Raw genomic sequence first — 25,925 nt, forward strand, 5'->3', positions numbered from 1 at the left:
TCTTTTTTTTTTTTTTACTATATTTAAGTTTGATACCCAACTTTTAGACTCAAAGCTAACTCTACCTACTAAATACCTTCTAGGTGTGGTTTTAATTCCTAATAACAGGGAAAAAAAAAAAAATTAATAAAAACGCAAAACCAAGATTTTTTCTTATTTCCTAAAAGAGATTAAACAATGGATCAACAATATATTGCTGAATTAGAACAAACTTTAAGTGTTGTTGTGGTTCCAAACAACGCTAATTTGAAAGATGCCACTAATTTATTGACAAAAAAATTTTATTCAGAACAAAGAAGTTTACCGGCTTTGATTCACATTTTACAAACCAATCAATCTAATGAATTAAGACAATTAGCTGGTATTGAAGCCAGAAAATTAGTTTTCCAATATTGGAAGCAACTAGATATTAATACCCAAAATGAAATTAAAACTTCATTGTTGAACAAAGTGTTTGCAGAACAAAATAACATGGTTCGTCATTCTATGACTCGTGTTATTGCTGCCATCGGTAATGAAGAGATTGATGAAAAGAAGTGGCCAGAGTTGGTTCCAAATTTGATCCAAGTTGCCTCTGCTCAAGACCCTCAGGCTAGAGAGACGGCATTGTTTATATTATTCACTTTATTGGAAGGCTTTAATCCATCTTTATCTTTATATAATGATGATTTATTAAATTTGTTTTCTATCACTATATCTGAAAACCCAGCTTCCACTTTAGAATCTAGATCTCTATCTGTCCAGTCTGTTAACTTGGTCGCTCAATTAATTGAAGAACAAGCTCAAATAGATCAAAACCAGGTGGCTAAATTCACTAGTTTGATTCCATCTGTTGTCGGTGTTTTAGAAGCTGTAATCAAAGCCGATGATGCCGTCAATACTAAATTAATTTTCAATTGCTTAAATGACTTTTTGCTATTGGATTCCCAGATGACTGGCAACGAAACTATCATAGATTTAATTAAACTAGGTATTCAAATTTCTACTAATGTTCAACTTGATGAAGAGGTTAGGACTTTTGCTATTAGATTCTTAATTTCTGCCTTAAGTTACAGAAAAACTAAAATCTCACAAGCCAAATTAGGTCCTGAGCTTACTTTAGCTGCTTTGAAAATTGCTTCTGAGGAAATTGATGTTGAAGAAGAATTAAATAATGAAGATGAAGCTGCTGAAAATGAGGAGGACACTCCATCCTTATTAGCTATTAGAGTAATTGCATTTGCCTCCTCTGAACTACCTCCATCCCAGGTTACCCAAATTATCAGTTCTCAGTTAGCTAGCATGTTGCAATCTTCCAACCAGTTTGAAAGAAGAGCCATACTATTAGCTATTTCTGTTTCTGTCACTGGTTCACCAGACTATATTTTGTCTCAATTAGAAAAGATTGTCCCAGCTACTTTGAATGGTTTGAAGGATCCTTCTCCAATTGTTCAATTAGCTGCTTTAAGATGCATTGTTCAATTAACTACTGACTTACAAGGTGAAGTCGCTAAATACCATGAGCAATACCTACCACTGATTATGGCTATCATTGACAATGCTAAAAGCATCGTTATTTATAAATATGCTACTACGGCATTAGATGGATTATTAGAGTTTACTGCTTACGAAGACATTAGTAAATATTTGGAACCATTGATGAACAAGTTGTTCCATATGTTGGACACTAACCCATCTTCTAAATTAAAGGCTGCTATTGTTTCTGCCATTGGTTCTGCTGCATTTGCCGCTGGTACAGCTTTCACACCTTTTTTTAAAACCTCTGTTGAATACTTGACTAAATACATCCAGAACAGTGGTAACATTGAAGGCATGTCGGAAGACGATATTGAGTTAAGAGCTTTAACTTTTGAAAATATTTCTACTATGGGTAGGGCTGTTCGTTCCCAAGCTTTTGCTGAATTTGCCGAACCATTAGTCAACTCCGCTTATGAGGCTGTGAAAACAGATTCTGCTAGGTTGAGAGAATCTGGGTATGCATTCATTGCAAACATGGCTAAGGTATACGGGAAAGATTTTGCTCCATTTTTGAAAACCATTATGCCCGAAATTTTTAAAACTTTGCAACAAGCAGAGTATGACTTTAATTTTGAAGATGGCGAGGAAGTTGGTGATGGATTGACCGAAGAAGATTTAGTTAATAAGTTTACCGTTAACACTGGTATTTCTTATGAAAAAGAAGTTGCTGCTGCCGCTTTGAGTGAACTAGCCATCTCGACTAAAGAAAATTTCTTAGAATATGTTGAGCCATCTTTGGAAATTTTGAAACAACAAGCTGAAGAATCTTATGGTTTGAAAGAAACTGCATTGAATACTTTGTGGAAAGTTGCAAAAGCCGTTTTACTAACCGGGAATGCCCAAGTTGAAGATAATTATCCAAAAGGTGTTCCAGCTACTTATTATATTGACACTTCTTCTTTAGCTGTTATTCAAACAGTAAGAGAGACTTGTATTGATAGTTTAGAAGACGAATTTGAAACTTCTGTTGTTATTGTTGTTTTAGAAGATTTTGGTGAGATGCTAAAGAAATTTGGTGCCATTATTATTGCTGATAGCAACAACACTTCATATTTAGAAAAATTGTGTTTGACTGTGCTACAGGTTTTAAAAGGTTCACATACTTGTCAAACAATTGATTATGAGGAAGAAGGTCAAAAAGCCGAACTGGAAGATCCAGAAGAATTAGACGCTTCTGAAACCGAAGCCACTTTGGTAGACGTTGCTTTGGAAGTTTTGGTTGGTTTGGCTTTTTGTTTAGGCAATGATTTTACTAAAATTTTTGAAAATTTTAAACCAACAATTTTCCAATTATTCAACTCTAAATCAAAGAATAAGAGAAGTGCTGCTGTTGGTGCTTTGTCTGAAATTGTTTCTGGATTAAAAGAGAGTAACACATACACTCAAGAAATGATGGAAGCTTTAGTCATTAAATTGACCAGTGACAAGAGTCTAGAAGTTAGAGGCAATGCTGCATATGGTGTTGGTTTATTAATTCAATATGCCACTTTCGACGTCAGTAGTATATATGAACCTGTATTGAAGGGCTTATACCAGTTATTAAGTAGTGCTGATCAAAAATCTGCTACTATAGACGATGGTAACGATGATACTAGAGACAATATTGAAGTGGCATACGCTAATGCAACTGGTTGTGTTGCCAGAATGACTTTGAAACATCAAAATTTGATTCCCTTAGAGCATACATTACCAGCTTTGTTAAGCCATTTACCATTGAAGACTGCATTTGAAGAATATACTCCAATTTTTGAAATTATTTTGAGATTATACTCTGATAATAATGAAGTTATTGTTAGCCAAACTCCAAAAATTATTGAAATTTTTGCTGACGTTTTCAAGAAGGAAAACGAAAGAATTCAATTGGAAAATGAATCTACTTTAGGAAGAGAAGAATATATTGAAAGGTTAAAACCATTCAAAGATGATGAGATTAAAGGTAAGGTCGTCGAATTGCTAAGATATTTAAACACTAAATATGATGGAATTGTTTCTGGTAATCAAGTTTTAGCTCCAGTAATTGCTTAAAAAAAAGAAAAAAAAGAAAAATAAATAAATAAATAAAAAAATAAAAATAAAAATAAAAATAAAAATAAAAATAAAAATAAAAAAAATTACCATTCTTTTATTTTTATTTTTTATTCTGTTGTTGTGTATAATATTTCCCAGTAAATATACTTTAATTTGTTAATTATATAAGAAATACATTTCTTTAACGAAAGTATATAAATAAGTCACCCTCAATTAAGAATAGTACTATATTTTTATGTCTATTAATTTATCATGTGTATGACTTGTGAACTACAATAAATAATACCGCTACCTTGCCTTGGGCCCTTATTGATAAGGAGAAAAAACATATATAGATTATTTTTTTTTAAATGTGTTTCAGTACCAGTGATAGGTTGAGTTGTACAAAGACTTTTTTTTTTTTTTTTTTTTTTTTTCTTTCTTTCTCGATTTAACTGGAAATACCGAATATATATATATATTTTTTTTTTTTTTGTTTTCTCTTTTTCGAAATTACGTTAAAAAAAAAATATTTAAAAGATCTTCCATTTTTTCGATTTTTTTAATTCTTTTCTCTTTTCTTTACCTTCCTTTTCTTGGTTTTTTTGGTATTCTTTTAATAAATGTTGTGTCTCTAACAAGGCTTAGGGAATATAGTGACCAAAGATATATATATAGATACAAGTGCCACGACAACTATGACAACAAAGGCTATTCCGGATAAATCCCCAGGTGCGGAGAATAAAGTATCAGCACAGCCTCTCACTTTAAAAAACTTATTATTTGATTTATTAAGCTTAATTAATTATCTACTTTTTGATCCTGAATCTAAATTTATTATCATGGCTTTCAGCGTTCTTTTGGAAAGTCTAGCGCTAAAATATATCATATTTAATGTCCCATATACTGAAATAGATTATAAGGCGTACATGGAACAAATTTCCATGATAGTTAAGGATGGTGTAACCAATTATGAATTGATCAGAGGAAATACCGGCCCATTAGTTTATCCTGCAGGTCATGTATTAATATATAGAGCTATGAATCATTTCACCCAAGGCTTGAAAAACTTAAAGGAAGGACAGATTATTTTTAGGTATTTATACATTTCTACTTTAATGGTTGATTTTGCAATTTATTTTAGTATTGATACATTACCACCTTGGTGTATCTTATTAGCGTGTTTATCTAAGAGATTGCACAGTATTTATGTTTTACGATTGTTCAATGATTGTTTTACTACATTATTTATTGGATTAACTTGTTTAACTTTAATTGTGTTGGTTAAAGTACTAAATAACTCAAGAAAAAATAATTCGTTCATATTAAGTTCCTTTGCTAGTTTTTTTTTTACGTTTGCAGTCAGTATCAAAATGAACGCTTTACTGTATTTCCCAGGTATATTAATTATATTAGTATGGTGCAATTATCCACACCTAGACGATAGAAAGAATAAAAGGATATTTTCGTTTTTAATGTTTACTTTAAAGCTTTTTTTTTACATTGCAGTTATGATCGGTTGGCAAATATTTGTTGCATATGATTTCTTAAGTTATTATCCCAAAGAATATTTGCATATGGCATTTCAATTTGATAGAAAGTTTATGTACATATGGTCAATTAATTGGCAATTTGTTAACGTTGATTTTTTCAATAGTGATCTGTTTGGGAATATTATGTTATTACTCCATTTAATCACTTTATTTATTTTTATGAATTACAAATGGTTATATTGTATAACCTTGGGAAAATGGAAAATGCTATTTAAATTACCAGTGCAATTACTAAAAGGAGAAACTGCTGTCAATTTGTTTCCATTACTAACTGTTAAACATATGGTTTACGTTTTGGTTACATGTAATTATATCGGTGTAATTTTCAGCAGATCTCTACATTACCAGTTTTTATCGTGGTATCATTGGACAATACCATTATTGGTATATTATAGTAGTGGTGCTGACAGTATTAATACTGGTGTTAGTTTTTTAAGTTTGAAGAAAATATTTGTTGCATTAGCATACTATCTCTGGTATTTTTTACATGAATATGCCTGGAATTTGTACCCACCTCAATTGAAAGGAAGTTTATTTTTATTTTCCACAAATTTTATTTTATTAATTACCTGTTTCATTAATTATAAGCCAGAAGTATTTGCAACAACAATAAATATTACAGATGCAACTAATGATAACGTAATTACTAGGGGTAAGATTAATATAAATAAAGAACACAAGGGTGCAAAGGAACTATAGAAAATATACCTGTACTGTCTCATCTTTAGTATATGCACTTTTTCTTTATTATTATTATTATTATTATTATTATTATTATTATTACTATTGAAAGCTGCTCAATAAATTTATACATATTTGAGATTCTTGTTAAATAACATTTACTGCACTGAATAGAAACGTAACGTATGTTATTTTATTATTTCTTCGGACTAACCAATTTTTATTCTTTTAATTGTTGTTATTATTTATTCCTATTTCGGTTTCTCGGATAAGTGGATTAAACTTGAACGGATATTCACATCCGTAGTAGATATATTAGTCGGGTAACCCACCGTACATTATTTATTTATTTATTTATTTTTTCCTTTTATTTTTATTTTTTCCTATTTTTTTTTTCCATAATACAAAGCACAAACCAGTTTTTATCTTAATTCCATTGTACATTGTCTTGTTTTATTGTTATTATTTGTTTTAAACTTCAAACTGAGAAATATATATATATATATATATATATATTTATTTATTTATTTATTATTTTTGATGGTCAAATAATATGAATAATAATACCAGTATACTTACTCCTAATAATACTTACAATAGTAACAACGATAACAATAACAGTAACAAAAATAATAGTTATTACAATACTTTTTATCCAAATCAAATGGATTTTCAGCCGCAAAACCAATCAATTAATGAAGGAAATTCAAAAAGGTTTAATAATAACAATACAACTGGCTATAATCAAAGTGATAATACAATTCCAAAGGTATCTTCCTCATCTTCACCGACAATGCCCATAAATAACAATAACCATGGATCTCCCCCAATACAACAACAATACAATCCCCGTACATACTCACAAAATACTGGTAACACGAATAACGTTGGTACATCTAATCTTCCGTCTAATACGAGCACTGGGTTCTCTCGTAACAACATTAAGGATGATGGTAGTACTAGCTTTTTACAACAACAGCAAATACAGATGCAGGATCAGGGTCATTTTGTGAATAAAAATATTAACAATATTCCTCAAGTTGTTCAAGAACAAACACAGCATTATCAGCAACAACAGCGGCCTTTTTCTATATTATCTTCACAACCTTTACCGAATTCTGTTAACTCACATCAACAATTCCCACATAACCACTACCAACAACAGCAACAACAGCAACAGCAGCAACACCACCACCAACAACAACAACAACAACAACAACAACAATTACTATTGCTTCAGCGACAACAGCAGCAGGAACAAGAGCAAGTATTATTATTACAACGATTACAACAACAGCAACAAGGACAATCACGGGAGCAATATCCACAACAACAACAGCAACAAGGACAATCACAGGAGCAATATCCACAACAACAACAACAACAACACCAACCATCACTGGAGCAATATCCACAACAACAACAACAACACCAACCACTGGATCAGTATACACAACCACAACACCACCAACAACAACAGGATTATCAGCCATATCCTCAAGCTTCTCCTCTAAACAGTACTATTTCTGGTAGTGAATTTGTTTCCAATAATAAGAGTAATAATAATAATAATAACGATAGCGATAACAACAACCACAATAGTAACAAGAATAGAAGTAAAAATAAAAAAAGTAAAAATTACAACAACAATACACAAAATACTACTACCAATAATACTACTGCTTATACTAATATCTCCAATAACAATGGCAATATCAACTTCGGAATGTTTCCACCAAATATTAATAATAATAATAATAATAATAATAATAATAATAATAATAATAATAATAATAATAATAATAACAGGAAAATTACTTCACAAGGTAAAAAATTGATAAACGCTTATATCTATGATTTTTTAGTTAAATCTTCTTTAAATGACACTGCCTTATTATTTAGCAAAGAAGCACAAATAGAAGAAAATGGTAACAGGCCAATTCCAAATAATGTTGATACTACTAATACTACAAATTCTAGTTCCAAAGATTTGCCTTACTTTAAAGTGTCCGCAAATGTTCCACAAGGGTTTCTTTATGAATGGTGGCAGATATTTTGGGACATTTTTAATGCTTGTTCTAATAGAGGTGGATCCGAAGTAGCACAAGAATATTTTAGATCCCAGGCCCTGCGTCAGAAACAAGAAGAATTATATAGAGATGCTGCCATAAAAGTTGCGCATATCCAACAATTGCTTGAACAAAGAGGCGAATATCATTTAGAATTAATGGAGCAACAAAAATATAATGGTGGTGGATATAATAACAATAGTAATCCTATGTTTAAAAGCTATTTAAATTTAGACAAAATATATGGACCCACTAATAACAATATGAATATTAATAACACAGCCTTTACTAACACTAATATCAATGATACGAATAATACTATAGAACCTAATGTAGGTGCTCTTACTCCTAACCATATTGACAATATTTCATCTTTTCAACATATGAATAATACTAATGAGAACAATCCGGGTATACCATCTACTAGCATAAATAATAACGTGTTTAACGGTAGGTCAAATACTATTGTTAATAACAATAACAATAACGGAAACTTTGTAACTATGCACAAAACTCCCTTAAAACATATACCAGGTAATATGGGTGGTTATCAATCACAATCACAATCGCAATCGCAATCGCAATCACACCCACAATCGCACCCACAACAACAACCAAAACCGCAACCGCAACAACAACCCAAACCGCAACCGCAACAACAACCACCACAACAACCAAAGAAACAAGCGCAAAATTATGATTTTTCCGAAAAGGAGTACCAGCACTCTACTACTCCTAATTTTCCACCACCAAATGGCACCGGTTTTGTTGGGGCCCCTAAGGAGGTTCAACAGGACAATCTTAAGGAAAAATATTTATATACAAATAATTATCAGCTTCAACAACAGCAACAAACTCGTAACATTGCGTTATCTCCCTTATCACAGTCATCTTCTCGTGTCACATATTCAAATAAACAAAGTTATACTTTTGATGGTAATAATCCAAGTAATAATAAAAATAAAAATAATAAAGAGAAAATTATGTTAAAGGAAAAGGATAAAAATCAGAACAATACCAACACTGTGAAAAGCAATAATGCTACAGCCCCCTATGAGATAAGCAGTCTATATTCTTATCAAAAGCAATTATTAGCAATGGAAAAAAAAAATAAGACAGGGAGCGTAAGTCCAGAAGTTACTATGAAATCTTCAAATAGCAATAGCAATTTTAACAACAGTTTAGGTGCGAATACATCTAAACATAAGAAACTAGCTATGAAACCTCCATCTAACCAGTCTCCCTACACTCAGGAAAGATCACCTGATTCTCCAACAAATAAGACTTATTCGAGTACTCCAAATTCCAACATATCCATTAATAATGCTGTGGGTGTTGATATTAATAGTAATATTGGTAGCAATTTTATAGCAGATGCTAAAAGTGCAACTGGTGAGACTCCTAAAAATATTAATCAAGGATTTACAGGTAGTATAACTGGTACTAAGGGACTTAAGAAAAGAAAAGAAAATTTCAAACAACAACAACACCAACAGCAATTATTTACTCAGTCAAAGAGATATCATTCGGCACCGACTACACCTTTGAATATTAATAACAATAATGGCAACAAAAATCCCCCTACCAATATCAACAATACGAAAATTAATAACGGTGGACATAATTATAATGTACTTTCACATTCTTCAGGCAGTGGTTCTCCATTGGGCCATACTCCAAAATCTGCGTTTACTGTACCATCAATACAACATAGGTCAGACAGCTTCGTAGAAAGTAAAAGTATAAATTTAGAACCAGTCGTTGAATCTTCGAACGAGATTTTGAATCTTTCAAACGGCGGAAATAGCAACAAAAACATAAACAATAATCATGGTGGCAGCCTCATTAATAAAACAAACGATAGTAACCCAGGAACTTCTGGACTTCATAGTAGTAATAAACCATCCCCTTTAGGCATGTCTGTTAATACAGATTTTTCTGTTACTGCTTCTTTCTCACTAAATCCAAACCAATTGCATACAAAATTAAAAAAAAATGCATCTACTACAGATCTTCTAACAACAACAAATAAACCCGACAACTCGTACCCTCATAATAACAATGACAAGATCAACAAAAACAATGACAAATCAGATGCTAATGATCTGTTAATGGATCATTCAGGGTCTCATCTTCATAGCTATGTTCCAGCAAACGTTGCAGTCACAACAAGTAGCGATACTAATGATGACAATGATGATGTCCATACACTAGGTGTTACTGCTACTACAGAACTAGCCAGTGATCTGCATGTGAAACAGGATTCCATTTTAAAACGTCATGACACAGACACACATATTAGTACAGAAGACGGATTAATCGGTGATAATAAACATACGGAAGATGATATCACTGATGCTAACATTAGTAACGTAGACAAAATTATTGGGCATGACGATGACATAGGCATGGTTGAAAGCGGCGACGATGATCCATTTAATTTAAATGTATTTTTAACACATGGTGATACTGATAATAATGATTTGCTGGACAATCATACCTCTAATAATGGAAAAAAAGATACAAGTGATGATAATACTCAGAAAACTTTAGCTATTGATAATAAGCATAAAAGTAGTCATAAAGATGATAGTGATGTATTAACTGGCATTGGTAGTGATAAAAATGGCCATTCCTCTAGTAATGTTAGTGGAGCTGATTCTCACCTTCATAACGCTGATGATAATGACAACGATGATGATCATGATTTAGATCATATTTTTGGCTGGTCAGATGACTAATTATTTTTAATTATTGTATCAACTAATCTCTAATTTGTATTTACTTTAATCTATATATATATATATATATATATATATTCTTAGATTATTCTATTTGATTTCTGTTGTTATTTTCTATAGATAAGCTAGGTATGAAATAAATAAAATTAGTGAAAGTTTAAGTGAAAAAAAAAAAAAAAAAAGGGGAAAAAAAATATTTAACAGATATTTAACATAAATTAAATACTTTCGGAATGCTTAATAAAATTATGACTTGGTTGCAGCTAAGCTCCAAAAAGAAAGCTATATATATATATATAAATTAAAATTTCCAAGCAATAGTATGCATATAGTGCCAACATAATATAGTGCCCATTCTTGCATTATCTGATATTTTTTAAACTGCTCACTTTTTTTGAAAATACATCTAAGTTTAAAATCGAAAATCTATTATATATAAACATAACTGAATAATTTGGATTTTCCTCGTTGATTCTGGAATAGATCAAATCTAAGGGCTGAGACATTGGTTTAGAGTAAAATTTGATCCATTCTTCATGGAAAGTATGACTATCAACTGGAGCTAAGTAAATATCCATAATAGTTTCTTTATAAGAACAAGATTTGTAACCAGATAAATTGCAATTTATAAATTTAAAATTGGGTTTAGAAATACCAGTAGTAGTTAGACAATAGTTATTTTCATGTTCTTTAGCAGATCTGTTCCATTTTAAGAAATTTTTGTCTGAAAATTGAAAGTTAAAAGTATCTGCTAACATGTCGTACCCCATGTACCAAATATCATTGAATATTTTAAAATTAGGGCAATTAAATTGGTCTTTTACTAACAAACGTGCCTTATTTTTAAAATTTGTGTCAAACAATACGCTCCAAACTTTAATTGATTCGTAACTATAAGTTATGAGGAAGCGTGATTTGAAATTAATGATTTTGAAATTTTCTTGTGTATTTTTGATAGATGCAGTTTTTGATATCATGCCGCATAAGCAGTCAATGTAAAAAACATATAGATTGTCTGCAGTTGCAAAATGTTCTATATTATTGCTGAATCCACTAACAATCAAATAATTCAACCCGTTTTTCACAAAATGTTTTACATCTCTAAGTTCAAAATGCTTATTAAAAGTATAATTATCCGTTAATTGATTACCTACAAAAACCTCCAAGACAGAATATCTATTTGCTACATTGGTGTACCCTTTAACTGAAGCTTTGCTACACAATTTATGCACTACTAAAATTTTTGACCCAATATTTAAAACTTGAAGATATATACCATTAAATGACGTCGTTATTGTTGTCACAGACCATTTAGAAGGTATAGCAGAAGGATCATTAGGGATATGCATTACTAGTGATTTTTTGGCACTTAATTCAGCACGATAGTGCGAACTAGTTTCTTCAGAAGTTATGGGACTTTGAGGATTAAAGTCATAATAACAAATATCATAATTGGATGTTAAAAAACAAATTGGATCGGAAGAGCCTTTGGTTGCTAATAAAAAAGTCCCATTAACCTCTGTTTTTATTTTGACATTATTTTCTAACATAAAACTTTTTTTATGAATTAAACTGTAAACTTTTCCCTGTTTATCACTGACTAATATATCGTAATTATAAAAGCCTGTATTATTTACGCCGCAGAGTTTAAAATGTTTTTTGGTTGAAGCTAAAAAATGTATTCCAACATCAACGAAAGTGCTTGGAATCATAAATGTTCCTCGTAACAAACTTTTTTCTATCAAGTAAAGATTAAAAGAATCGTCGACCAACAAAATTAATGCCTGTGAATCTTTACGGAAATAAATTTTTAACAGAATAATTTTATTTCCTCCAATAAATTGGGAAACGTCACAAAAAAAAGTATAAAACAATTCTGTATTGAAGCTGTAAATTTTAAAATTTTCATCAATGCCATAAATAGAATCTGAAAAATGGTCATAGCATGCTTTAGAGAAAAAATATCTATTTGTACTTTTACCCATTTCAAAAGCCTCTACAAGGTCTTTACCCCCTCCGTAATTTGGTTGCAATAGGAAAGTTTTCTGTTTAAAGGAAGTTTTGGGAGCGGAAAAGCCTGAACAATGACTCATTGCCATGTTAAGGGAAATACTGTTTTGTTTTATTAATGCGGTTGGGACTTGTATTTTTTTTATTGTACCAAAATTACTATCATTATCATCGATCGAAGCATAAGAACATATTAGTTCAATAGCTTCTTCTTTATTATATGTATTCATTGTATTAATAACGCTATTTAGAGGTCTAAGTTTATTGAAAGTCTTTCCGAATGGTAATATTATTTTATCAAATGATTTAGTTTTGTAATTGCAAAAGAAAAGCCCGTCCCTATAGGAATAAAGTGCTATTAATAGTTTTTTTTTATTTATAATAAAAATTTCATCATACTTGAGATTGAAAGAATTATAATTTGGTGGCGAACTTTCATATCTAGCATTCAATATTTTTTTTCCAGCAATTTTAAATTTGATTGTATATAAATTAGCAATTTCATCTAAAACTCCAAAAGTAATAATACCTTCCTCAAGTTCCTTGAAGATGAAAGTATTGAGAATATTTGGCTTTTGGAATTTGTTGTTATTATTGGAAAATTCTAAGTTAATTAACTTACTGCTGAATTCCTTGGTCTTAGGATCATATATGAGGATACGACTTGAGCTAAAGATGAACAAACCAATATTATCTAGAACTATTACATTATTACTTGTTAATTTATTGTCAAATTGAACATCACATTTAAAATTATCAACCAAAAAATGAAAATTATAAATTCCGAGTGTATCCAAATTGTTCTGTTTAAATTCCAACTTAATTTTTCTATTTTTATAAAGTAGTTCAAAGCAAATATTTGGTAACATGGCAAAAAAGGAACAAGAAGAGTTAGCAGAAGAAATACAGTTTTCATTGCTACTACTTTCTAAGTCACTATACCAGGTATGATCCTTAATAGAAACAATGATTTTTCGTTGGTCAGTAAGCAATTTAATCAATCCATTTACATAGGCAGCATTTATTGGTTTTTCATGTATGCCCATTAAAACATTGATATTTGTAAAAACATGTGGGTTTTTTAAATTTGCAATATAAACACCTTCATTAGTAATTAGGGCAGTTTTCTCATTGCCTAAGGGCAGAATCCCATACAAGTCTACAAACAAAGTAATTCTTGGGGATAACTCCAAAGTTGTATCAAGAAGTTCTTTGTCTTTATTTTCATCTATGCTAAATCCAGATGATTGTTTTTGTTCCATATTTTAACAAGACGCTTGCCCTTATAGTGCTATATATAAATTTATGTATTGCAGATATACACTTTTCTATTCCTTTAAATATGGTTTTCAAATTAAAAGAGAGAGGTGAGTCTTAAAACAAAAAAAGAAAAGAAAAAAAAAAAAAAAAAAAAAATAATTTTTAAAAGTATTATTTTTGAGAAAAAGATTTTGCCAAAGATTTTCAATAAATGAAAAAACATTTCATTAAGATAAAAAAATATTGGCTCTATTGTCAATGATATACTCTTGAATCTATATTTCTCGATCCCACAGGGCTATACCGAGCTTAAAGAGAATCAAAAACTACGTCAACCGTTGAAATTCAAATATTAAAATAAGACACCTAGCTCAACTTTATTTAATTTTATCCAAAGGTGAAATTATTCAAAAATTTAGAGAATTTATAATTTCATTATGGTTATTATGTTCTAAGCCGCTGTTCCGTAGTACTCGGATAGTGACAACTCGGATAGTGACAACTCGGATAGTGACAACTCGGATAGTGACAACTCGGATTAATATTTGAGTTTATATCTTTACGAAAAAAAAAAAAAAGAATTAAATTTGGTGAACTTTTAAAAATGAATATAAATTTAGTGCATTTTTAAAAATGAATATAAATTCTATCTATGAATTTCAAAAAAAAAGAAAAGGGAAGTATAAGAAGAGAAACAAAGGATGCCAAAAATATCAGTAATGTATAAAGAAAAAAAACTGCAGGGTTTCTAACAATTATAAAGACTTTTATTTTATTGCTTATTTTATTTTTGCTTTATTATCAACTGTAGAAATTATTTAACAAATAAATGAACTAAAAAGAATATTTAAAGTCATCTTTTTATATTATTCGAATACGGCGCTGGTTTATCATTGTTGTAAGTACTCACCATTTTAAACAACTAGGTATTATTACAAACGAAATTATCAAGTTGCTAAATACCATTATTTCCATTTAAAAACGAAAAAGTAACGCTATTCTTTGCAACATTTGTCTAATTTTATTTAATTTCTTTTTTTTTTCTTTTATTTTTTCTTTTCAAATATACATTGAATCATAACATCATCGATTTTAAAATATATTACATATATATATATATATAAAGGATTATTTCTGAAAAAGAAAACTTGGAAAAAACTTTTTTTTTTATCCTTCTCTTTTTTTCATTTCCCCCTTTTCCATTGAACTTTTGATCAAAGCACTATATATTCAAATTGCCACTCAAGATAAAGAGGTACGAGAAAAGACAAATATAATACAAAGCAAGCGATGTCTAAACCGTCTATGTGGAACAATATTTTAAAAAGGTTGGAGGTGCCCCATGATAAGAGAGAGACATTAAGTGCTTTGAGAAATCCTGATTTACTACCCATCCCAAGAAAAGATCAAACCTGGGGATTTTGGTCAAATTTTGCATATTGGGGTGTTATGTCCTTTTCGGTCGGGACATGGATGAGTGCATCCTCTGCATTGGATGTTGGTATGACCTATGCCCAAACTATAGGTTCATTTATTGTTGGTGATTTTGTTACCATATTGTTTACACTTGCTAACTCTTACCAAGGTTTAAACTGGAAAGTTGGATATACACTATCACAGAGATTTGTGTTTGGGATTTATGGGTCAGGTTTTGGTATTTTGATTCGTATTCTAATGAGTATTGTTAATTATGGTGCAAATGCTTGGTTGGGCGGGCTTTGTGTGAATTTGATATTAGATAGTTGGTCACACCACTATTTACACTTGGAAAACACATTGCCTGATAATATTGCGATGACTTCGAAACAGGTGATTGGGTTTATGATATTCCATGTCATTTGTGCTTTAACATATTTCATGAAACCATACAAGATGAATTATCTATTGATTTGGTCGTCTGTAGCTTGTTGTTTTTCCATGCTAGGTATGGTTATTTATTTGACACACAAGGCTGGAGGACCCGGAACTGGGTTTAAAGATGTCAAGCAGACTTCCTATGGTTCTGATTTTTCATGGAACTTTGTTTATATGGTTAGTTATTGGTTTGGTTCCGTTTCACCTGGTAGTACCAATCAATCCGATTATTCAAGGTTTTCATCTTCTAAATGGAGCATTTGGCTGGGTACTATCTGTGCTTTATTGATTCCTACAACAGTTATTCCAGCATTTGGTGTTATTGGGGCATCTACTTGTGAAAAATTATATAACGAGTCTTACTGGATGCCAATGGATATTTGTGAAAAATGGTTATTTGACAGTTATGATGCTGCAGGTAGAGCAGGTGTTTTTTTCTGTGGTGTATCTTTTACTGCTTCCCAAATAGCCTACACTGTCTCATCGTGTGGATTTGCTGGTGGTATGGATTTAAGTGGAGTTTTGCCCAAATATATTGATATTATGAGGGGTGCGTTAATAACTGCAGCTATATCTTTTGCTTGCCAACCTTGGAATTTCTATAATTCCTCATCGACGTTTTTAACAGTGATGAGTTCATTTGGTATTATTATGACACCAATCATTTCTGTTATGATTTGCGACAATTTTCTCATTAGAAAACAGCAATATTCTGTGAGCCAAGCTTTTATTGTTAAGGGAGAATATTATTTTACTAAGGGAGTTAATTGGAGGGCAATTTTTGCTTGGGTTGTTGGTATGGCTCCAGGGTTACCAGGGATGGCTTGGCAAGTTAACAATGACTATTTTAATAATAGGGGGATTGTGAATTTCTATTATGCTGATAGTTTTACTTCTTTTTTAATTTCATTTTTCACTTATTGGGGACTGTGCCTTATTTTCCCCGTTAAAATTAAGATTAAACACGATGACAAGGATTATTATGGTGCATTCACGGATGAAGAAGCTAGAAAGAAGGGGATGGTTCCATATAGTGAATTAAGCGTTGAAGAAATCCAGAGAGTATTTGACAAGGTAAATAACGAGACTACAGATACTGATGAGACTGTAATAGAAAATGAAGAAAACTATGATAAAGCAAATTTGGATGAAGAAATACAAGAAGTCTCCAAAATCGAATCTAAACAGGAAGAAAAAGTATAGTGGTTGGTGGGCGAGTTGATTCCTTTCTGGATGGTAATAAGAAGGTATTGGTAAGTAAAAAAACGGTACTGGTAATAATAATAATAACGCCGATAATAAAAATAACACAAATTTATACATGATAGATTTATATAAATTATATATATATATATATCTTTCCACTCTTTTTTTTCTCCCCCTTTTTATGAATTTAATCTTTTAATTATACTTAATCTAATGGTACGTTAATGTCTGATGTTTTTTTTATTTACATTCTACTAGATTTTGCAGGGGGTTTCTACCTCCCCTTTTTTTTTTTTTTTTTTTTTTCTTTTTTTTTCAGTCAAATTTTTGCAATAATGCCGAATGGAGAACCTGCCGAGAGTTAAACGGCATTTTCCATTGAATGTTCAGCCAAGAAATGTTTTTTTTTTTTTTTTTTGTATTTTTTCTCGACAATTTTTTTTTGACACCACGTTGAAAACCAAAAAAAAAAAAAAATTCTTTTTACTGAATTTTATTCACTTGCAGTGTTTAATAAAAGGCGACAAACACCCAAAAAGTTTACAATTTTCATCTCTAGGATGAATTTACTGAGCCATAAGACAGCAGGATATTCATGATTAAAAATTTTTTTATTCTAAAAAGGAAAGACATAGAATTTTACATTTTTGTTGCTTCTTTTTTTTTTTTTTTTTTTTTATAATTACCCTTCTTGTTGGATATGGTAAAAATTAAAAAAAAAAAAAAAAGATAATTAACATTAAACATTTACACACACATATATATATATATATGTATGTGTGTGTTTATAATTTCTTTTCTCTTTTACTAAAATAATCATTTTTAATTTCATATTTTGCTTTTTATTTTTATAGTGAAAAAATTCCAGTTAATTTTTTTTTTTTTATGCAGTTAGCAACAAAAAAAACCTTGAAAATATTAAAAAAAAAAAAAAAAAAAGTTTAGTTAACCATGACTTCGAAACCAAACGTTACATCTTTTTTTAAAATATTGGAAGTCCCACATGGAAAAAGACAAACATTAAGTGTATTAAAAAATCCAGATTTAGAACCGATTTTAAAAGGCAATCAAACTTGGGGATTTTGGTCCAATGTAGCGTATTGGTCGGTTTGTGCCTTTTCCATTGGAACATGGATGGGTGCATCAGCAGCAAATACCATTGGTCTTACGTACGGTGAGACGGTGGCAGCATTTTGTTTAGGCAATTTTGTAGCATTTTTATTCACGATTGCCAACTCTTACCAAGGTTTAAACTGGAAAGTTGGATATACACTATCACAGAGATTTGTGTTTGGGATTTATGGGTCAGGTTTTGGTATTTTGATTCGTATTCTAATGAGTATTGTTAATTATGGTGCAAATGCTTGGTTGGGCGGGCTTTGTGTGAATTTGATATTAGATAGTTGGTCACACCACTATTTACACTTGGAAAACACATTGCCTGATAATATTGCGATGACTTCGAAACAGGTGATTGGGTTTATGATATTCCATGTCATTTGTGCTTTGACCTATTTCATGAAACCATACAAGATGAATTATCTATTGATTTGGTCTTCTTTTTTTTCATGTTTTTCAATGTTGGGTATGGTTATTTACCTAGCTCATAAATCGGGTGGTGTTGGTCATGGATTTACCGTTAAAGAAAATACGGTCAAAGGTTCAGATTATAATTGGAATTGGGTTTATATGATAAGCTATTGGTTCGGGTCAATCTCCTCTTCTGCAACCAACCAAGCAGACTTTTCTAGATTTGCAAATTCTAAACTTACTTTGTGGACAGGCACGTTTTTAGGATTAATGATACCAGGAACAATTGTTCCGTTGTTTGGCATTGTTGGTTTAATAAGTACACAGAAATTGTATAACGAAGCTCTATGGATACCAACAGATATTTGCGAAAAATGGTTGTTTCTTGATTACAATGCTAAATCACGGGCAGCTGTTTTTTTTTGTGGTATTTCGTTCACTTCTGCATTGGTAGGATTTACTAGTTCAAGTTGCGGATTTTCTGGTGGTATGGATTTAAGTGGCATTCTACCTAAGTATGTAAATATTTTTAGAGGTGCGTTAATAACTGCAGCTATATCTTTTGCTTGCCAACCTTGGAATTTTTATAATTCCTCATCAATATTTTTAACAGTGATGAGTTCATTTGGTATTATCATGACACCAATCATTTCTGTTATGATTTGCGACAATTTTCTCATTAGAAAACAGCAATATTCTGTGAGCCAAGCTTTTATTGTTAAGGGAGAATATTATTTTACTAAGGGAGTTAATTGGAGGGCAATTTTTGCTTGGGTTGTTGGTATGGCTCCAGGGTTACCAGGGATGGCTTGGCAAGTTAACAATGACTATTTTAATAATAGGGGGATTGTGAATTTCTATTATGCTGATAGTTTTACTTCTTTTTTAATTTCATTTTTCACTTATTGGGGACTGTGCCTTATTTTCCCCGTTAAAATTAAGATTAAACACGATGACAAGGATTATTATGGTGCATTCACGGATGAAGAAGCTAGAAAGAAGGGGATGGTTCCATATAGTGAATTAAGCGCCGAAGAAATCCAGAAAGTATTTGACAAGGTAAATAACGAGACTACAGATACTGATGAGACTATAATAGAAGAAGAAGACAGTGTTAACACCAGCACTATACCTTCTAATGTTTCTATAGTGCATTATACCAAACAAAAGATAATGGATGTTTGAAGACAAAAAAAAAAAAAAGAAGTTATACCTTTTGTTCAAACACCTTGAGGGTAATTGTTCAATCTTTTTATTTGTAGTAATAACTTTTTATAAAGTTTTGTTCACGAACCATAAATTATATAAGATAATATACCATCCCTGTTGGTTACCCGGATGTACAATATTTCTGTAACAATTTTTTTTGCTATTTATATAAATTTGTTTTTTTTTTTTTGCAGTGTACACAACCTTAACAATATAATAAGCATAAACATTGACAAAAAAAAAAAAAAAAATTATAAAAAATATTTATAAAAAAAATTTATAAAAAAAAAAACTCAACTAAATAATCAAATATATAAAAATTTACCATTAATTATTTACATTTTTGGCGTGCCCTTAAATAAACTTGATACACTAGACACATCCCCCTCAAGGCCAGCTCATTATATCTCCTTTCCCTTTCGTTCCTATCTTTTAAAAAACAATTTAAACAAGAAATGTCATATTATAGAAACTCCACCACAAACAGTAGTGCGACAGGCATATCATCAGCACAAGGTACTGAACAAGATTTGATGAATGACATTACTATCAATAATCCAGCAAATGACTCTATATCTGATATTGATTTTAATCCTCAACAAGACTTTTTATTTAGTAGCTCCTCCTGGGATGGCACAGTACGTATTTGGGATGTTCAACAAAATGGTATGCCGCAATGTAGGGCACAGTATCAACATCAAGCACCTGTTCTAACTAACAGATGGTCTACTGATGGTACTAAAGTGGCATCTGCTGGTTGCGATAATTTGGTGTTGCTTTATGACGTTATGACGCAACAACAACAACAAGTTGGGCAACACGACATGCCCGTTAAATCAATTAGATTTGTACAATGCGGGCCAACCAGCCAAAGCCTATTAGTCAGTGGTTCTTGGGATAAAACACTCAGATATTGGGATTTACGACAACAACAACCAGCTTTTACACTTCAACTGGCCGAAAGAGTTTATGATATGGATTCTAAACAAAAGTTATTAGTCGTTGCCTTAGCGGGAAAAAATGTAACGGTCATCGACTTGAATAACCCATCACAAATATTTAAACAAACAACAACCCCATTAAAATGGCAAACTAGGACAGTCGCGTGTCATAATGAAGGAAATGGTTTTGCTATTGGTTCTATAGAAGGTAGGTGTGCTATCCAATACATTGATCAACAAGAACAAAGAAAATCAGGGTTTTCCTTTAAATGCCATAGACACCAGAACAAAGCACCAGTAGGATTAAACATAAATAGTAGTAGTGGAACCAGTACTACCAATAATAATAATAGATCCTCCTATGTCTATTCAGTCAACAAGATATGCTACCATCCCATATACGGTACATTTGCAACTGCTGGCGGAGATGGTACATTTACTTTTTGGGATAAAGACAATAGGCGTAGATTGAAGGGCTACCCATCGTTGAAGGGACCTATTTCTGCGGCTAGTTTTAATAGAACTGGTAGTATATATGCTTATGCTGTTAGTTATGATTGGTCTCAAGGACATATGGGTAACCTACCTGATTATCCAAACGTCATCAGGTTACATGCGGTTAAAGATGAAGAAGTTAAAGGCAAAAAAAAAACATGATCTGTTTCTTTTGAAGTAATTGTTGCTTATTGGAATTAACTAAATGAAAAAAAAAAAAATAAACCTTATGCATATATAGTTAGTTATAGTAAATGGTACCTTATGGACGATTGAGGGAACGTGAAGAAAGTTAACCCGGGTAACATATACTATTTATTACGTGTAAACATTAAAAATCAAAATATAATAAAAGAATTACAATCCAGAAAAACATATGTTCGTGACAAGTGACAAAACAGTGGTAATCATAGTAAGCAGTGATCGGACATTCGGATATATAAATAAATTCTTTTTAACTGCTAAAATATAAAAACCGCTCAGTGCGTAGAAACGAGTGGAAAAAAATTTTTTTTTTTTTTTTTCTTCTATTTATTTATTTTGAAAAAAAGGAAAAAAAAAAAAAAAAAAAAAAAAAAAATTTTCATTTCTTTTCTTTTTTCTTCATTTTATTTCTACTCATTCAAACTTTTAGGTCTTTTTTTTTCTTCTTTTTTTTTTTAGTATAGTTATATTTTACCGACTCAACATAAAAAAAGATTATCAGAAACTAGGAAAGAGATCTACGAGGTAAACAAGTTGTCAGTAACCTTATATACATCCTGCTAATACGGGCCGTCAGCCATTGTACACATTTTTCTTTTTTGTTCTATATTTTTATGGTTCATTTAGTTGTTATATTGGTTTAATTGTATTTTTTTTGTGTTACCTTGTTACTAAACGTTGCTCTTATCGTTATACTTCACTTCTTTATATTTTGTACTTTACTGCTTTATTCTAATAACTTTTTTTTTTAGGTTTTCTATTTTCTATTAATTTATTCCTCGGTTGTGTTAGATCTGTTCCCAAAACAATTTTCCAAAACAAAAAAAAAAAAAAAAAAAAAAAAAATAATAATAATACTAATAACAATATTGAATTTTTCAATACTTATAAATTTATACACCGGTTTGATCTATCTGAATTACTATTATTTTCATATCAACAATAATATTTGCCATTTACTAGGATGCATAGAAAGATTCAATATATCCCCTTCCTATCTCAAACTGAGGATATGGAGGCATATATATCTCAATATAGAGATATGAAACAATTACCATATAGTTTTCAAAAAAATAACAGTATGAACTTTAAAAATAACGCTGCTGCACAACATAATCAGTCGTACAACAACAACATTCATAGTATTCATCACCATATTCAGGAAAATGCCGGTGCCATTACTAGCAATGGGCCAGGTCAACAACCATATGGAATTTCCTTTAATCACAATGGAACTAGAAATGCAATTTTAAATGTGAATGCTCCTTCTGTTCCTAATAACGGTACCAATATTAAATTAGGTTATGATGCTTATTTAGTTGCTCAACGTTCTTCCATGAATTCTCCACTATTGTCAACTACTAATTCTAATTCTGCCACTGTTCCTACTAATACACTAAACAATATTGTATTAAATTCATCCTCGGCAGCTTCTTCTTCTTCTTCAATTGTAGGACCACCAGATCATATGATTTCTCCACACCAACCTTCCAATTTGGTCGTGCTCAATGATTATTCTGGATTATCACAACACCCGCAACAAGTTTGCTATAATCATAACAGTAATAATACTAATAGTGGTAATAGTAGTAATAATGCTACCGGTAACATTGGCCTACCATACAATACTGCCAATAATAATATCTCTATGGATTTCATTCAGAATCATCGGGTACAACATTCTATAAATGAACAACAGAATCTTTATCCATATTCCAGTATCAATATTGGTAACAACAGTAATAATAACGGCACTGGTAACATGATGACCCGTACTGCATCGGATATGGCATTTAACACTAATGCTCATCATAATTCAACTAATTTATCTTACATGGGCAGTAATACTCAAGGCAATGGGTATTCTGGCAATAATAACAACGGCAGCATTCATTATCCTCCTACTTCAGAATATATTGATAATGTTAACATGGCTACTACATTTAATAACAGCACTAATAATATGACCAATTTTGTACAAAATTCAATAGGTGCTGTTAATAGTACCAATGGTATTCCAACTTCCAGTAGCCCTACGCCTGGTATGAATAGTTCTAGTAACAATAATAATAATGGATTTTTTGCTCCAATAAGTACTTCTGGTTCTTCTTCTTTAATGGGATCACTAAAAATTTGGAACACTGATATGAGTGTTTGGAGCTAATTTATTTATTCATCATAGAGATCATTATATGTTTTATCTTTTCAATTTTTCAATTTTTCAAAAAAAAATTTTTTTTTTAGGTTTTTTTTTTTTTTTTTTTTTTTTTTTAAATCTGTTTAATGATGTTTTACATTTTCATTTATTTTATTCCCATAATAGTATAGAATTATTTTTACATTTGTTGTTTCGGTTTCCCTACCAATACATTAAGTTTGTTCTTCTCTCCCCTTTTAATATCATTATTAGTATTATTATTATTTATGGTTCTGTTTTCCATTTTTGATTTAATTAAAAAGAAAAAACACATTTTTCTCGATACGAACGAATAATTGCTATTACTGTTATAATAATTAGAGATGGGTAATTGAAACAAAAAAAAAAAAAAAAAAAAAAAAATAATAATAATAATAATAAATAGGAAAGAAAAACGGGCACAAGAGAATATGATTATTCTTTTAAATAACTATATATATTACTGAGTTTGTTTTGTATTTGTTTATTATCATTTACATTTACACTTCAGATGCTCGTTATATATAAATTGCAAAAATCAAAATATGTTTTATAGCCATCAATATTATTTTTATGTAGTATTTAATGCAGTGATGTTTTTATATTATACGCAAAGTTATATTTACAGTTTCTAAATAAAATGGACATCGAGTCTTTTTCCCTCTAACATTTCACCATTTAACATTTAGAATACGTTTAAATGTGTTCTCAAACAATTGGGGCTTAATCCTACCTTGTGACAATCTCATACCTTGTCCTACTAAAAATTTCAATCCGTTTTTCCTTTTTCCAGAAACTATATTCTTCACCAGTTCAGCGTCATCAACTTCAGATAAAATCGTTTTGCACAACGAATCTAATTCGGCTTCATCTATTTCTGATATAGGGCTTAGGTCAAAATCTTTAATTAGTTTTTGAAAATTTGGATCTTTCAAATTATTCTCCATACAATAAAATAATAACAATTTCCCACTTTTCTTACTTAAACTTTCATTATGAATTAAAGTTAAAAATTCAGCAAATTTAGTGCTTGTAAAATTACAATCTTCCAATTTTAATTGTAATTTATTTAAATTCCCCAAAAAATCATGAAGTATCCAATTTGTAGGCAACTTATAGTCTACTTTCTTTTTGTTATTTTTTTGTAGCAACATTTCCCTATATTTATCAAATGTTGCTAAATAATATGTTAATAGTTGCTCGTGTGTGTACATTTCATCATGTCCATTGCTATTTGTCGTCAATATTTTGGCATCTTTTAAAGCCAAGTTATACGGTTCATTCATTAATTTTTCTAAAATTTCATCTGGTAGTTCAGGTATTATCTTTGATAGATCATCCATAATTAGGGGATCTAATCTCAAGACCGGCAATTCGGAATCAGGCAGGTATCTATAATCTATGATAGTCTCTTTGCTTCTTAATTTAACTGTTTGCATCCCATTCCAACCTCTGGTTTCAGATGAGGCTAATTCTGTAAAAGCATCTCCATTTTCAATAATATTGACTTGCCGGGAATATTCATATTGAATCGCATTTATAATAGAACTTGTATTAGGTAAATTTTTCAATTCTATCCTTGGATAATTATTGATCGATATGTTTACATCAACCCTCATTGCACCAGTTTCCAAGTCTCCAGTAGAAATTTTCAAGTGCCTAATTAGGTTTTGATATTTTTTAATAAAACTTCTAATTTGTTTTAGATCAGTAAACTCAGGAGCGGTAACCATTTCTATTAAGGGAACATTTGACCTATTTAAGTCAATCAGACTCAAACTTTGGATATCATCATTGTAACTTTGTTGTTCTAAATAATTGGATTTGCCCGTATCTTGCTCGATTTGTAGTTGTATAATGTTAATTTTATGTTCCTCTTCATTTATCCCATCAATTGTTCGACGTAATACCATGCATCCGTTTTTTGCAAATGGAGAATAATGTTGAGTTATTTGATAACCCAAAGGTTGATCTCCATAGAAATAATGTTTCCTATCAAATGTTGACTCGTGATTAATATCACTTTTCAAGGCGTACGCTAATTTCAAGGCATATAATATTACTTGTGTGTTCAAAACTGGCTGGGTTCCCGGTAATGCACTGTCAAAATATGAAACATGATTATTTGGTTTATTTATTGACTGAAATGGATCGTTCGTTGATAAGGAAAATAATTTTTTATCCGTATTTAATTGGGTATGGATTTCTAGACCACACTTTAATTTGTATTTAGGGAACAATTTGAACTTATTATGAGACTTTGTTACTATTAAATCGTTATAAGTGTTAGCACTAGTCTTTGCAGAAATGGCAGTTTTAGACCATCCACTTGCATAAAACCTTTGGAATCTCAGCATATTTCTTTCGGGATAATCAAACTGTTTACTTGCTTTATTTATTTAGTTCAATATTAACTGTATTGTTTTTATATTTTGGGTTGAGTTTTTTGAAGAATATCTATTTGTTTAGTG

General features: G+C 30.7%; 8 protein-coding genes across 8 annotated transcripts; 6 read left to right on the top strand and 2 right to left on the bottom strand.

The window, feature by feature from the left end:
* Positions 1 to 177: 177 nt before the first annotated feature.
* On the top strand, positions 178 to 3,543 carry KAP123 (karyopherin KAP123; the record flags this gene model as incomplete). Its single annotated transcript, XM_046078735.1, has 1 exon — positions 178 to 3,543. The coding sequence occupies one exon, from the start codon at positions 178 to 180 to the stop codon at positions 3,541 to 3,543; it is 3,366 nt and encodes a 1,121-aa protein (XP_045936504.1).
* Positions 3,544 to 4,223: 680 nt separating this feature from the next.
* On the top strand, positions 4,224 to 5,777 carry ALG3 (dolichyl-P-Man:Man(5)GlcNAc(2)-PP-dolichol alpha-1,3-mannosyltransferase; the record flags this gene model as incomplete). Its single annotated transcript, XM_046078734.1, has 1 exon — positions 4,224 to 5,777. One exon carries the CDS (start codon positions 4,224 to 4,226, stop codon positions 5,775 to 5,777), a length of 1,554 nt encoding a protein of 517 aa, XP_045936505.1.
* Positions 5,778 to 6,312: 535 nt separating this feature from the next.
* Positions 6,313 to 10,569, top strand: SCDLUD_000158 (LisH domain-containing protein; the record flags this gene model as incomplete). Its single annotated transcript, XM_046078733.1, has 1 exon — positions 6,313 to 10,569. One exon carries the CDS (start codon positions 6,313 to 6,315, stop codon positions 10,567 to 10,569), a length of 4,257 nt encoding a protein of 1,418 aa, XP_045936506.1.
* Positions 10,570 to 10,931: 362 nt separating this feature from the next.
* Positions 10,932 to 13,841, bottom strand: SCDLUD_000159 (uncharacterized protein; the record flags this gene model as incomplete). The annotated part of the gene is made up of 1 exon (XM_046078732.1): positions 10,932 to 13,841. The coding sequence occupies one exon, from the start codon at positions 13,839 to 13,841 to the stop codon at positions 10,932 to 10,934; it is 2,910 nt and encodes a 969-aa protein (XP_045936507.1).
* A 1,288-nt stretch (positions 13,842 to 15,129) lies between these two features.
* SCDLUD_000160 (uncharacterized protein) lies at positions 15,130 to 19,614 on the top strand (the record flags this gene model as incomplete). The annotated part of the gene is made up of 2 exons (XM_046078731.1): positions 15,130 to 15,734; positions 19,272 to 19,614. 2 exons carry the CDS (start codon positions 15,130 to 15,132, stop codon positions 19,612 to 19,614), a joined length of 948 nt encoding a protein of 315 aa, XP_045936508.1.
* A 479-nt stretch (positions 19,615 to 20,093) lies between these two features.
* GLE2 (RNA export factor GLE2) lies at positions 20,094 to 21,236 on the top strand (the record flags this gene model as incomplete). Its single annotated transcript, XM_046078730.1, has 1 exon — positions 20,094 to 21,236. The coding sequence occupies one exon, from the start codon at positions 20,094 to 20,096 to the stop codon at positions 21,234 to 21,236; it is 1,143 nt and encodes a 380-aa protein (XP_045936509.1).
* Positions 21,237 to 22,242: 1,006 nt separating this feature from the next.
* Positions 22,243 to 23,442, top strand: SCDLUD_000162 (uncharacterized protein; the record flags this gene model as incomplete). The annotated part of the gene is made up of 1 exon (XM_046078729.1): positions 22,243 to 23,442. One exon carries the CDS (start codon positions 22,243 to 22,245, stop codon positions 23,440 to 23,442), a length of 1,200 nt encoding a protein of 399 aa, XP_045936510.1.
* Positions 23,443 to 24,125: 683 nt separating this feature from the next.
* On the bottom strand, positions 24,126 to 25,811 carry PET112 (glutamyl-tRNA(Gln) amidotransferase subunit PET112; the record flags this gene model as incomplete). The annotated part of the gene is made up of 1 exon (XM_046078728.1): positions 24,126 to 25,811. The coding sequence occupies one exon, from the start codon at positions 25,809 to 25,811 to the stop codon at positions 24,126 to 24,128; it is 1,686 nt and encodes a 561-aa protein (XP_045936511.1).
* Between the last annotated feature and the right edge of the window lie 114 nt (positions 25,812 to 25,925).

Source organism: Saccharomycodes ludwigii, chromosome I (assembly GCF_020623625.1).
Source record: "Saccharomycodes ludwigii strain NBRC 1722 chromosome I, whole genome shotgun sequence".
Taxonomy (NCBI): Eukaryota; Fungi; Ascomycota; class Saccharomycetes; order Saccharomycodales; family Saccharomycodaceae; genus Saccharomycodes; species Saccharomycodes ludwigii.